This window comes from Sander lucioperca, chromosome 3 (genome assembly GCF_008315115.2).
Source record: "Sander lucioperca isolate FBNREF2018 chromosome 3, SLUC_FBN_1.2, whole genome shotgun sequence".
Lineage (NCBI taxonomy): Eukaryota > Metazoa > Chordata > Actinopteri > Perciformes > Percidae > Sander > Sander lucioperca.
In genome coordinates this window covers 9,318,168-9,332,370 of record NC_050175.1, presented here as the reverse complement: position 1 = coordinate 9,332,370, position 14,203 = coordinate 9,318,168, and the positions used below count along the sequence as shown (strand labels likewise).

The 14,203-nt window shown below is 39.8% G+C and overlaps 1 protein-coding gene across 1 annotated transcript; it reads right to left on the bottom strand.

Moving 5' to 3' along the window:
• Positions 1–90: 90 nt before the first annotated feature.
• LOC116037587 (cytochrome P450 1A1) lies at positions 91–4,385 on the bottom strand. Its single transcript, XM_031281527.2, has 7 exons — positions 4,179–4,385; positions 2,753–3,629; positions 2,237–2,363; positions 2,062–2,151; positions 1,702–1,825; positions 1,460–1,546; positions 91–1,197 (listed from the first exon to the last, which is right to left on the bottom strand). Exons 2-7 carry the CDS (start codon positions 3,590–3,592, stop codon positions 900–902), a joined length of 1,566 nt encoding a protein of 521 aa, XP_031137387.1. The 5' UTR covers positions 3,593–3,629; positions 4,179–4,385; the 3' UTR covers positions 91–899.
• Between the last annotated feature and the right edge of the window lie 9,818 nt (positions 4,386–14,203).

Here is a 14,203-nt window from a genome sequence, read left to right as displayed (position 1 = left end):
GTTTTAACACATAGGCTAAGTGACTTATTTATGTGATTGTGTGTGGGCGAATTAGTTTTCTTTCAAATCAAGAAAACAATAGGAACAAGATCATCATTAAAACATGTTTTATTTGTGTGGCTGATTAAATGATGCTTCATCACATACCATTACATGTTATACAATCATTGATACATAAAATACAAAATTGTATAATAATATATTCCAAAAATCACTGGAACTCTTTTGGTGTCCTGATAGTTCATGTAGATGCAGAGCAAAACTACTGTATTTCACCTCAACCAATACAAACGATATAGGCACATAAAAAAATTACTTTTAAAAAATACAAAAAACTTGATTTACACACAATGTCACATTTTGGGATACAAATATAGCTTCAGTGTCTTGCATCCACATCGTAATGGAATCAAAATAATTAGCTTATTGTAAAAGGTCTCATAAGGTCCTGTTCAGAAGAAAACAATTTAGGTTGCAGTGGCCTGAATAGTAATGCCTATCCAGTAAAACATACTGTGTCTCAAAGATGAACAAGGCAACTTAGTCTCTGAGTGTTTTACAACTTCTCAATGGGAGCAGTTTAGTTTACAACACAAGATAACCAGGTATCTCCTTTACTTCACTGAGAAGCACCAACCACGTGCAGGAATATCTCTTAGACAACCAAAAACATGACAGAGATACTGTATTTCACACGAACCTAGACATCGCTGACAATCTGCAACAAGCACATTTCACTTATTTGCTTCAATGCCATACGCTCTGTAGATCAAATTCGTCATCCGGTGCCTTACATTCTGAGACTGTTATTATGACAGTGACCATTACAGCGTTAGAGTCAACATATACCACATATTGTCATACATACATGCATACATACATGTACATTATAAATAGCTTCACTGCTCATTCCTCACTCGCATTGTGGCTCTCAGGTGGCAGCGCTTGTGCTTCATTGTGAGACCATATTCTGGGGTCATGTCCAGTGGCTCTCCAGGCACATTGTGGAAGCGCAGCTTCTGGACAATGATTGCCAAGAAGAGGTAGACTTCATTTCGTGCAATGACCTCGCCGATGCAGCGGCGCTTTCCCATGCCAAAAATCATCACCTTCTCCCCCTCCACCTTGTTGACCTCAGTGCCATCAGCGCTCAGGAAGCGTTCTGGGTTGAAAGAAGACGGCTCTTTCCACAGCTCACTGAAAAGTGCAGAGAATGAAGAAATAAAGATAAGCTGCAAAAATAACCATGTCAATTAAAAATATGCAGGTTTATGATCCGTTAGAGGACTGCTGCTTTTGTCTTCCTTTACAACTACCAATGGGGTGCCCTTGAGCAAGGCCTTCCTGTGCTTTAACAGCTCTCTTTTCTGGGAGTAATGGGCAGCTCCATAGTTTAAATGCCAAGTCAGTAAGCTTCAACTGTTTCAATAAAGACAAATAAATAATAAAAAGAACTTACGGATCATGGTTGATCTGCCACTGATTGATGAAGACACAGGTGTCTTTGGGAATGTAGTAGCCATTCAGAGATGTGTCTTTTGTCGTGCTGAAAAAGAAGAAGTGTTTATCCATTGTGCATTTACAGGTTTATATCACCCACATTTGTGCAGCTGGGATAGCTATGTCTTTGTTCTATGTTCCTATGCTGTGCTCTGTGAGAATTTACATATCATTAACACATCTGACAGAGATTAACCTCACCAGTGGGGGATAGTGAAGGGTAGGAATGAAGAATGGCGAAACAGCTCAAAGATGAAGGCCTCGAGAAGCGGTAAGTTGGGTTTATCAGAGAGAAGAGGAGTGCGATCCAGACCCACTTTGTCCTCTGAAAAAAAGAAATAATTTACTATTACTTCAAGATGAGGATTGAGGTTGCATTTTACAGTCCTGTCCCATGTTTTTACTTGATTAAAGAATCACAATGAAACATTAGGCTTTGAGAGCAGCAAAATGTGCCTGCCTGCATTACTTTTTTACCGTTACTCAATGCTAAAATAAAAACTGTCCTGTGATATGAATGGAATATCCAATGACTATCTTGTCTATAACAGCTGTACTTACTCAGTTCTTGATAAAGCCTTTCCTGTATCTCTGGGTACGCCACCAAGTACATCACTGACCAAGACAGGCCAGTGGAGATGGTGTCAAAACCTAGAAGAGAAACGCAACTTCTGTAAAGACACTTGTCTGTTATTTATTCATGAAGCAGTCACTTCTGATCAGAAATTCAACCTACCAGCTCCAAACAGGTCATTGACAATCCCTACAATCTTCTCATCTGACACATGGACATTTGAGTTCTCATCCAGCTTCCTGTCCTCACAGTGATCAATGAGGGAGTCTGTGATGTCACGAATGTTGTCCTGAAAGAAGATGATCGGACGAGCTCAATAAGTCTTTCATACATTAAGTGATTAAAGGGGAAACAAATTCACCTCCTTTTTAACTTATTATGTATTCATTTATATGTAAACACTCTTTTAAATGTTATTTTTTTGGCCCTGTTGGTCTTTGAATAAGAAGCAACAGCCCCATGTAAGCATCCAGGTGTGTTTGTCGATCTCCATCTAACAAACACCCTTCCATGTTTTGTTGTGTAAGAATAGCCATGTCTGAGGATATTTTGAAGTCTTGTTCCAATAAAAAAAGGTAAATGGTAGTTTTTACACATCTGAACTTGAAAACGGGTCGAAACTGTGGAAGAAGAATGGACTAAAGACATTTTCATGACTTAATTTAGTGTGTGGCGTACCTTGTCATAGGTGGCATAGTGCTCGCTGACGATCCTCTGCACAAACTTGTTGAAGCGGGCATTGATGCTCAAGAACTTCTTCATTGTTGGGCTGGGCAGGATTTGAAGAAAAGGGATGAAGTCTGCAGGGTTACCGCTTCCCGCCACCTGGCCAAACTCATCACTGAGGTTAACAAAGCTCAACAGCTCCTGGTCATCGTGGCTGTAGCGTCGGCCGAAGCACATTCCACAGATCACATTAGCAACGGAGACAACAATGTGGCGGAAGGGGTCAAAGCTGCCGTCAGCCTTCATGACGGTGTTGAGCTGGTTGATCAGATACTCTCCCTCTTTGCAGATGTGTTCCTCCAGCATGCAGGAGTACTCTGGAGTAGTGCCCTCCAGGTTGGAGAAGGAGCGCAGGGCGCTGTAGGCCAGCTTCCTGCGGGCACGCCAGACACCGGCCCGGTCTGTGCTGAAGGCCAGACTCTTGCCATCATTGATGAACTTGAAGCTGTACAGGTCGGGTCTGCCCGCAAACTCCTCCCCTTGCTTGACGAGAGCCTGTCGAACTGTTTCACTGCCGCTCAGCACAACCACAGGACGCATGCCGATCTGGATCTGGAAGATGTGGCCGTAGCGCTTGCTCATGGCAGTGAGACTCAGGTAAGGTTTGCTGCCCATCTCCAGCACGTTCCCAATGATAGGTAGGGGCTTTGGTCCAGGCAGCTGACGGAGCCCCTCAGGAATCTCAGTGCGGAAAAACTTAAGGATCAGGTATACCAGACACACTGTTATCATAGCAACCAAACTCTCAGATACCGACACCGATCCAATGAATGGTAGAATCATTAGCACCATGATGACAACTCCTTTTTTTGTGTGGCTTCTGCACAACCTGAAAATTAAATAGGAGGGGCATTAGAGTAGTGAAGGCAGGGAGGAGGACAAATATTGTGCAACATGTTGACTACATGCACCATAGACTTTATAGTAACTGAAGACTGTCACACGGTATATGTTTGTTATTAATTGGCTCCATAGGTTGCACAAAATCACATCTTACAAGGCTATGCAAAGTAGGGGGCTATCTAAAGTCTCATAGAATACAACACAATGATTAAAAACGAATTAGCATATTAAAGGTTGCAACCAGGGTTCAAAATTAGCACCATTTACTAGCCAAATGCTTGTAAAATATGCAAGGGGCTGGTAGATTTGTTTCACTAACCAGCCAAAAAAATAATGGTAATCTATTGAGTGGCTGGTAAAATTTGAACATACAAAAAAGTTAATTTTGAACCCTGGTTGCAACTGCAAAGAAAACTCCTAATTATCAACAGCTATGCTTGCAAAATAATGTCCACTGGGCACTCTGCTCTTATCTCTGAACACTGCCTGTTCAGTTAGAAATCAATCTGTCTTCATACACATATATTAAACTTACCTTAGTGGAATGGTAATAAAGTAGAAATCCCAGAAGTACTTTTCAAGATAGTACAAATTTGGTTTAGTAGAGACAATGTCCAAGTTTACTCTCTCTCTCTCAAAACAGAGATAGGCTCTTGCTTTATAGTGTGCTCCACAGCTTCATTGGCTGCTGTTCATGACGTATCTCTCTCTCTCTCTCTCTCTCTCTCTCTCTCTCTCTCTCTCTCTCTCTCTGTCATGAATGAAGTTTAGTACGGAGAAAAGGTGTGTGTGTGTGTGTGTGTGTGTGTGTGTGTGTGTGTGCGCGCGCGCGCGCGCGCGCGTGTGCGTGCGTGCGCCTGCCTGTGCGAGACCAAAATTAGTTTGAAACTACATGTCACTGAATGAAATGCATTTCACAGTTGTTGAACGAAAGTTTTAGGCGTGCAGGACTTTATAGCCTGAATGCGTATGATGTTTTATAGTGTTTGGACAGATAAACCTACAATAATAGACATCACAGGTAAGTATCATTTCCACCACTATAAAACTACAATCTCTGATAGCACTGTTCATTTGCATACATGTCACTACTGTTCTGCAGGTTGTTTTCAACAGATTTTTTATTTGTTATATATTTGCGGTATTTGTGCTATATACGTAAAGGCCGCATTTCATTAAAAATGCACTGCCTATATAAAATATTCTTGCTTTGACCTCGGCTGATGTTGAGTTCACTGATGCATAAACCTTTTCCATCTAACTTTCCTGTGATCAAATAATGTAATCCACTCGGCTATGATATCTCATAAAGGCTAATTTGTATTAATTTATTTAATTAAGAATTAATTAAGGCGATGGCAGGTTGGGTGCATCTCACGCACCCCTGTGGATCACGCTGTCGCTCAGTTAAGCCTTTGATGACGTGACATTGTGATTCCATTGCATTTCTGCCTTTGAAGTCTATCCTGTAGTAGGCCTATTAAAAATTAAGATTTGGGTGTGAGATTTATGCCAACTTCCACGGCAACCACCCAGGCAGCTTTCAGCATTCCTGATACACAACGGTGAAATGCCATGTCGTGCTTGTACCTGTTAAAGGCTAGTTCTCCGCTGGAGTTAAAGATTGACCAGTTGCGTGAGAGCGCAGTGTTCAAACCCTCTCCTCCCCTTTGAAGAGGATGCGGGGGAGGGGGGCAGCACTGCTGGAGTGCAGGGGTAGATGAGTTCAACACCATTTGTCCCCTTTTCAACCTTTTATACCCAGAGAGCTTTTCTCTAGTAGGCATTTACAACACCGCTTCACATCTGTGCCTTTTGGGGGAATCAAAAAAGCATAATAGCCTATCTGAAAATAACTTCATTTGATAGATGAACTGAGAAATGAGAATTATAAACCATTACTAATTTGTTTAAAAACTGTTACATGTCACACCTGGGATTTGCACAGTCCAACCGCTGTCGTGTGGCCACTCGAGTCTGTCCGGAATTGTTTATCAGGTGTTCAAACTCAAATCTGTGACATGTTAAAGTTTGTGACTTTCGGCGATGGAGGAAAAACTGGTGGAAAGGCGAACAGAAAATACACCAAACTGACACTCAGTTTCTACTAACACGACTATCAAAATGTGCGACTGTCTAAATAACTTGGTGAAAGTATGTGACCATGATGAAAGTAGGATTATTTGCCTCTTTCAAGCTTCTCTATTCTACTTTGTGTGTATTCACAGTAACCTATACCTAGTGGTGGAATGTAGCTAAGTACATTTACTCAAGTACTGTACTAAAGTACAAATGTGAGGTAGGCTACTTGTCCTTTACTTGAGTCTTTACGTGCCACTTTCTACTTCTACTCCTCTACATTTCATAGATAAATACTTTTTACCCACTACATTCACCTGACAGTTTTAATTACTAGTTACTTTATAAATTAAGATTTTTGATAAAAGAAAAAAAAAAAAAACAACAATACGCCTAAAGTCCAGCTGAAATGATTAGTCGATTAAACACTTAGTTGATTGACAGAACTGTTTGGATCGTTTCCAGTTTCTAAAATGTGAGGATTTTTCTGCATTGATTTACTTTTTTTTAATACTTTAAGTACATTTTCCTGATAATACTTACATACGTTTACTTAAGTAACATTTTCAATGCAGGACTTTTACAGAGTATTTTACAATGTGGTATTAGTAGGCTACTTTTACTTAAGTAAAGGATCTGAATACTTCTTCCATGCAGCTTTTACACAAACTCACTTGTTTAAAACAGATATAAGACCAAAGATGAATTTTTATGGTAAATCCTACTTTATCACCAATAACACATTTCATTTCATTTATTTATTTTTTCATTGACTGAAATGCTTTCCTTTTATTTATGTATTGTCTCATTTTTGGCAGTGGAATGATGTGAGGTTTTTCAGTTACGATACTTGCTTTGTTATATGGCTGCGTTTTTTTTCAGTCTCAGTCATCCTAATTTAGGTCAAAATAAGTTGATTTTCACTAAGCATTTGTTACTTGCATTGGTTACGTTATGCTGGAACTGTACCTATGAGAAACCATATTATTAAAGATTCTGAATATAAACTGTCAGAGCTTTATGTTTTTTGTTTTACTGAATGTGGACATACAATTCAGATATTTTTAGTCAGTCTCTCGTGGATTCTGAGATTTGGCTCAGACAATATGACAACGGATGGATGAAGGACTAAAGTATAACATTATCACGTAGGCTATCGTCATGTCACTTCTCTTAAAAAAAGCATCAAGAAGAAAAAAACACTCACACTACCATTCAACATCTTTTAAAGGGAATCTATATAAGACATGACACACAAAGAACATATTTCTTTAACAATGTGAATGCTCATTTTAGAGCAAAACTCACAAAACATGACTCCAACATGATCCGAAGGCCCATGAAAGCAGAGCGTGCTTTTTAAGGTGGTGTGTGATGTAGTGAAAGCTTCAACCCTTTTCTTTTATTTAAAATATTGTAATTATGCAAATGGAATAGGATTATCTCCTGAAATTAGACATAGTCCTACATTGATCCAAAAAAAAAAAATAAAAAAAAATATTGCTTTGTCGTACGGGCTGCCAGAGGTGGGCTTATATTGTAAACAGAAGAGCCTGATTTATTATTTCCAATTCCCTTTCAATTTTTGAAGATCAAGTGACGAACAGTCATGGGGTGAGCTATTTATTTATTTTACAATATAGCCCTTTAGGATAAAAAAAAAAAAAGAAGAAAAAAATGTGTTGTGGGCGCATCATCCGCTGTGTATTTGAACTCATGCTAGAAGTTACTTGTTTGTGTTACATACATTTCTGCTAAAAAAAAAAAAAAAAGTTAAAGTTTGGTCGGCGCTGATCCTCCCGGGCTGTGTGTTGACTCCCCGGGGACTTGCCGTGCGCCGCGGAACTGCGCCTCTGGTGCTGCAGGTTGCGTGAGAAGCGGAGCTGGCGTCCAGAGGGGAGGGTCTCGCTCTTCTGGACAATCCTAAATCTGCTTGGTCAAGTCACGCGAAGGCAGCAGCCTCTGGAAAAGACACAAGGGTCTTAAACTTGCAGAACAAAGAGCGCAGGACGCGAGACTCTCTGTTTTGCCCTGCTTGGGCACGAAGGTGCACATATTTGCGCGCTATAGCTTCTGTAATTGCGAGGATCTTGGGGCTTTGGAGTCATGCAATCTGCCACTTAGGCTTCATTCATTTCAGTCATGCAACACGGTAGCGCCGGACTGAGCAGCCACACACATGCAGGCGAGAACCCACCAAACGACAAAAAAAGTTATGGGAAATAGAACTTTATTAAAACAATAATGTATTTTTTTGAATATTTTGAGAAACCCTTAATTTCAGAGAAAACTCAGCTCATAACCCAGTTGTTTAATATATGCTTTCCACCAGACACAATACATAAAAAAGTCATATTACAGCTGCAACAATATGCCAGACTGCCTGCTGACAAAAAACCTAACAATAAGGCTGTGTGCTGTCTGGTTCTAATGGACACAATGCTGGTCCTATAGGGAATGCCTTTGGTGACCTCCTGTTGCTCTTGTGGGTCAGTAGTTAAGGAGAAACCCATGTTTCAGCAGTGTTAAAAGTGTTCAAAATATAAACCCATGAATGGAGAATTACAGACTCATTTTAGTACATTGCACTGGGCTTTATACATTTGAAATCAAGAGCAATGTCTCCAAATAAACTCCTGTTATTGTGCAGTATTCAGCTATCAAAGGGATTCTGATCCACACAGTGAGTGTGACTGTGCTCCTCAGGGATGAAATTGAACCTAATTAAAGATGAATGTGACTGTGGTTGTGGAGCCTGAGGTGAGAGCCCGGCTGCATTCTCAGTGGGCACTCAGGCTGCAGGAGTGTGTGTCAGATCACAACAGGTGAGCGGCTGGAGACAAAGCAAACTGTAAATGTCACACAAGAGGGCTGAAAGCTTTACTTTGCCTATTAAAATTCACACATTTGATGCGTTTGGCACTTAGTCCTCTCATCAGCCGAGCTTCAATTTCTACAGCTCGGATGTGAGGCAGTGGTGAGATTCTGTGTCGAGCTACTTTATTAAGTTCTTAAAAAGATTAAATAGATTACAGGCTACTATATAGGAAGTGAAGAGTAGTGCTACTGTGTAGATTTGACCACAGCCAAAGCAGCGGTGGGTCGTGTCAGGATGCACAGGATGAGCTGGAATGCAGAGCTGGACGCCGGCCTAGAGGTCTGTGGTGTTAGTTTGCTCTGTGTTCATTTCAAAGTACTGGGGATGGGGGGGAAAAAAACAAAACAGGAAAAATGTTTTGCCCTCAGTCATATACCTCTCAAAGAATTCTTGGAAATAAAAGCAGGTGTAATGACTGTGAAGGTTGTTAGTTTCACCTCACGCAAAGGCTGTCACGCACACACCTTCAGAGCACGTGTGTACCTGCGTTACACTGTGTGAGTGTCTTAGCATACCGCCTCTGTCAGGAGGTTGTTTTTCTTTATGTGGTTTTCATGATTTAGCATGAGCCGACTGAATGCTCCTCTACAGGTTGTCATAAAGCTATAAAACCTCTTCAAAATATGTAGATAAAAATACATTCAAGGCGGCCAAGCCAAAACAATATTTTCTAGCATTTTACACCCATTTGCCAGTGTTCCTTATTTATTGTTTATACATATACAAATACTTTTGTAATATTAAAACATCAAACATAAATTACTTTTAAGATAAACATGTACTCCTAAACCGGCTCAACATACCCCTTCTATAAAGTCATCTGACCATGTTACCACATCGTCCCTGACAAAAAAACAGTTTCATTTCTGTGTGGTGGTGGGGTTCTTGAATAATACTTACTTAATACACAACACTTCCTTAATTAGGATCAGAACCTTTTCTCATGCTCTGACAAACAGCTGCCCTGCTGAAACGTTCCCAAACAATACGCTGCAATGTTGATCTGATCCGGAACTCTGCTGTATGGATGAGCTGGAATCTTCAAGGAAGTGGGAAAACAAAATAGGAATTTCCCTTTTAGTGATCTGTCAAGTATCACATTCAATTCTGAGGTCAACAACAGGCCTCTTTCGCAAAATTACACGCGCACATTTGCAGGTATCCCAGCTGTATTGGCTTTATTTCATATCTGACTTTTTACTGTTGGACCGAATCGACAGAACACTGAGTCCTTACTCTTTGTTACTTGTAACTTGATGACAGGTAAGTAGTATTATGCTTCCATCAAAACAGGGGACTCATAAGTAGTTACTTAAAAACTGTTATCACTTATTACACATTGAAACAATGCATTAGATTACTGAATATTCAACAACAAAAGCAATGAGCTACATTACTTGTTACTTTACTTTGTTACTCAGCACAGCTCCGTCAAAGGTGCCTTTAAACAATTTTACTCCAACACGGAGAGACCAAACAGATATTTACCCTCCATCTTACTCTAAGACAGCGAACAAGCTGACACCCAAATGTCAAAGTAAATGCAGTGTAACTGGGATTAGTAACTGTAATGTAATTACCAAATTTCAAATTGCAATCCCATTGCTGGGTTAAAAAAGAATCAAAAAGCAGCAGAGGCTGAGACATCCTGACTTTAAGTCTTCATCATTGATGACACCCTCCCTGCCACACCACCAGGGTTATTTTCTTTGAACTTTCTTTCCTTGAAGCTTCTGCCAAAGCCACAGAGCACAAACAGTAGCCTACAGGTGTTTTCACAGTAGTACTCCTCATGATCAGAAAATCCTGTATAAAACTGGTGGGTTGCCCCTTTAAGGCTTACTCTACATTAATTGATGACAGTTAATTGATAATTGAACCATGTACAGTTGCTCTACTATCAAAGAAAACAATAACTTGACCAGATGGACATGAGTGAACAGGCTCCTGGCCTTGCGTGTGCCTGATCGAGCAAACCTTAATAGGATTATTTCGGACTGCAGGTCATGACACCTAACATGAATGTTGCCTATGACCTAATATACATTTATAGCACATACCATTCACTGCAATGGGGACAAGAATTAATATGGAGCTAAGACTGGAATGATTGGCTCACTCAAAAGACGCACATCGGTTACATTTTTGCACATTGCCTCATGCTCCTTAAAACGGCATTTGATGTTTTTCTGTACACATCATTGTCTTATCTGCTGCGTCGAGGAATAAACCTCTTTATATGGGTACGCGCTCTAACAACTGAGCTACGCGAGTGACTCAAAGTACTCAGTTTGACAGTAAAAAACAACTCCTTGTTGCATGTATGGTGTAAAACTTCTTGTTTCAGTGCGCCACTCTGACTGAGTGGTGCTTCAACATCTGTTGAGTTATACACACATATACAGTTATTTTGATTGTATTGTAGCTGCAACTGTTGTAAGTAACTATAGCTGTTAACAAAATAGTGGTGTAGTGGAGTAGAGGTATAAAGTAGCATAAGATGGAAATACTTGTAAAGTACAAGCACCTCAAAAACCACGATTAAATACAGCGCCTGAGTAAATGTTTCTTTGGACTGTAGTAAAGTTCAGTCACCAAGCCTTCAAAGACAATTCATCTCATTTCCACCACTCAGTGTCAAACCTGGAGGAAGCTCATATTCATAACAATGTAAGAAATAACACTGATTATAGTTGTCTTGTAATATTAGCAATGGTTCCAAATAGTGAAACCATCTACTGTAATTTGAATTTAACAGATTCACGTGCAGAAAATATTGAACAATAACACCATAGAGCACAGCTTGCGCGCACGCACACACACACAAACACACACACACACACACACACACACAAATGTTGGCTCAGTATCAAGCTTTATTCCACTGATGCTTGAAAAGACTTGATTCGTCCTTTTATTTTAATTTTATTTTATGTAATGCACTTCATACGTATACATCAACATTACATGACAACAAAGGTAACCCAACATGAAGCTTTTTTCAAGGTATAGGTCACATTATTACAGTTTTTTTATCGCTTTGGTACTATTATTGCAACTATGTGGTACAATTTCACAACTCTTAGTACAAAACTCCAAACTCATCACCCTTGTACCACAGCCAGTCTTTCATTCAAAACTTACCATTGTTTGTCATTTGGATTGGAAACATCTCTCACCACACAACCATTCATTCAAAATATAATTTTTTTGTGCAATGTCATGAGAACACATTTTTTTTCACCAAAACACATGATATCTTTTCAGTTTAGTCGTTTTAACTACCAGTGAATCCTGTAACAAACAATGCAAGATGCATGTTTTAAATTGCTGTTAGAAGTGCTGAAAGTAATATGCTACAGTATACAGCGTAAAATACATTTTATAGTTTTCACATTAGGTAATACACTTACAGCAGTATCAAACTAACGTGGAAGTTATACTTTAAGGTTCAGTGTTTTGAAAAAAAAAAAAAAACACATTTTGGAGGCTACTGGGTGTTCACTAATTGATCTCAGGAGAACTGAGACATGATAAGACAGTGGTTTGTCAAAAGGCTAATGGCTGGCGCACTACTTCAGAGGACAGAGACAGATGGATCACTTCCATCAGCTCAGGTTGAAACAGACAATCGATAGATAACAGGGTCAGGGTGGGTCACCCCGTGCGCACCAAAATCAGCTGATGAGCAAATGCTGATAGGTATTTCACACGCAACCATAAACTCAACACAAGTGAATGATGAAGTTTCCCTGAGAGGGAAAATACTTTTTCACATATTGTGTTTGTGTAGCCTGTGTGTGTGTTTGCATGGCAGGGAGAGAAAGAGCTTGCGTGTGTGTGTGTGCGGGTGTGTTTGTGTCTATGTGTGTGGGCGGGTGGGTGGAGGGTACTGGATCACCTTCCCTTCCTGACAAGGCATGAATTCCAGATTAGTAACTGAGCTAATGGCTTCCCCTCCCTCCCATCCCCACAACCCTCCGTCCTTATGCAAGCCAGTATATGCGCTCTGCGGCAATAACAATAGTTGCGTGCGGAAGTATCTCGGTCATCCATCTTTCTGTCACCTCTCCCTCGTTCGTGGAGCACGAAGGTGTCATAACTGAGTGTAAATAGCAGGCAAGGCAAAGGAAGTCACGGTCATAATGGGAAACCTTAAGATGCTTTTCTGAGAAGAGTCATGACCCACGCAGCAAAAAAAAGTACCAAAACCAGACCAGACACGCAGTGCGTGTGAGAATATTAGTCTTTTTTTTTTTTACGAAAAAAAGGGAAAAAACACTTTGAGTCAAAGCATCAATGGTCTGCATGGCAAAATGTCCAACATTGGAGTCACCAAATGAAGTAGTTATCTGCAATAACCAGAAATAACCAGAACATAGAGACTATCAACATATATACTTATATATATATCTGGTATTATGTTTTTCTTTCTCCAAAAATCCTATCAAGTATCAATCGATCAAAATATATATTTTTGTGTCTGTTAACAACACATAAAGTCCAATGTTTAATAACGCCATCTATCTAAATTTTGGGTGTATGATGTTGCTTTCCTGCTTCTCTAAGGTTTCTTTATTCCAGAACACAAAACCCACATACAATGGGCCCCTTTGGCTTCATTTCATCTGTGCATAATAATAGCAAAAGCAACTGACAACTGATTATCATACTGTATTCTAGGGATAGTATAAGTTTTATCAAAAAAGTAGAATAAAAAAAAAAAGGCATAATAAAGCCGATAAAAAGGCCTTATTTATTTCTTGATATAAACAATTTTCACACTGTCAGTGATAGGCCTGTATATAACTTATGGGATTAAAAAAAACAGTAAACTAAATTAGAAGTCTTCTTAAAACATGTATTTTGGACTTATGGAAGATGTATTTTTGACAAAATGAGAGAAAGAGTTCCCTAAATTAGGACCCCTAGCCTATATTAGAAACTTGGCCAGTGATAGTGAGCCTGTGGGTGGTAAGTTTTGTGGTGGTGTGACAAATCCTGCCCCATCTCATACTCACACACACACACACACACACACACACACGCACACACGCACACACACACACACACACACACACACACACACACACACACACACACACACACACACACACACACATACCATCAACCCAGTGCTGCAAAAGAGTTAATGAGTGAATTGAGGTCATGATCATAATTAACTGTCTGGCCATGGCCGCATGCTGGCGCCATGGTAAAAAAATAAATAAAACTTGTCTCCTATCTCCCAGGAAAACATTTAAAGCTCCACTAATTAATATTTGCTAGATTGAATAAAATAGCATACTCACAGAGACAACCCCACATAGAATACTCACCTCACTCTGCAGCTCTAAATATATATTTTTTTTCATTGATTTTTGTTTTTGTTTTTTTACGACACATTTACACTGTGATTCTGGTTTCCAGCAGCAGCAGACCACTGTTTTCATCAAAAGAGCTAGATGGCGAAGAAAGTCAAACAGCAAAGCAAACTAAAGAAGTGATATGTCAGACTGTGTATGTGACAGCATGTTTTTCTTCTACTGCCCTCCTGTCGCCAAAAAATGATGGCAGCTTTAAACAAAAGGATTTGAAGTGTA

What these genes read in the sequence shown, in the direction of transcription:
- LOC116037587 (XM_031281527.2), bottom strand. Translation starts at nt 3,592, where the DNA reads ATGGTGCTAATGATTCTACCATTCATTGGATCGGTGTCGGTATCTGAG. An exon ending in CCCTTCACTATCCCCCACTG is followed by an intron (nt 1,547 to 1,701) that starts GTGAGGTTAATC and finishes CTTCTTTTTCAG; the next exon opens with CACGACAAAAGACACATCTC. An exon ending in TGGCAGATCAACCATGATCC is followed by an intron (nt 1,198 to 1,459) that starts GTAAGTTCTTTT and finishes TGCACTTTTCAG; the next exon opens with TGAGCTGTGGAAAGAGCCGT.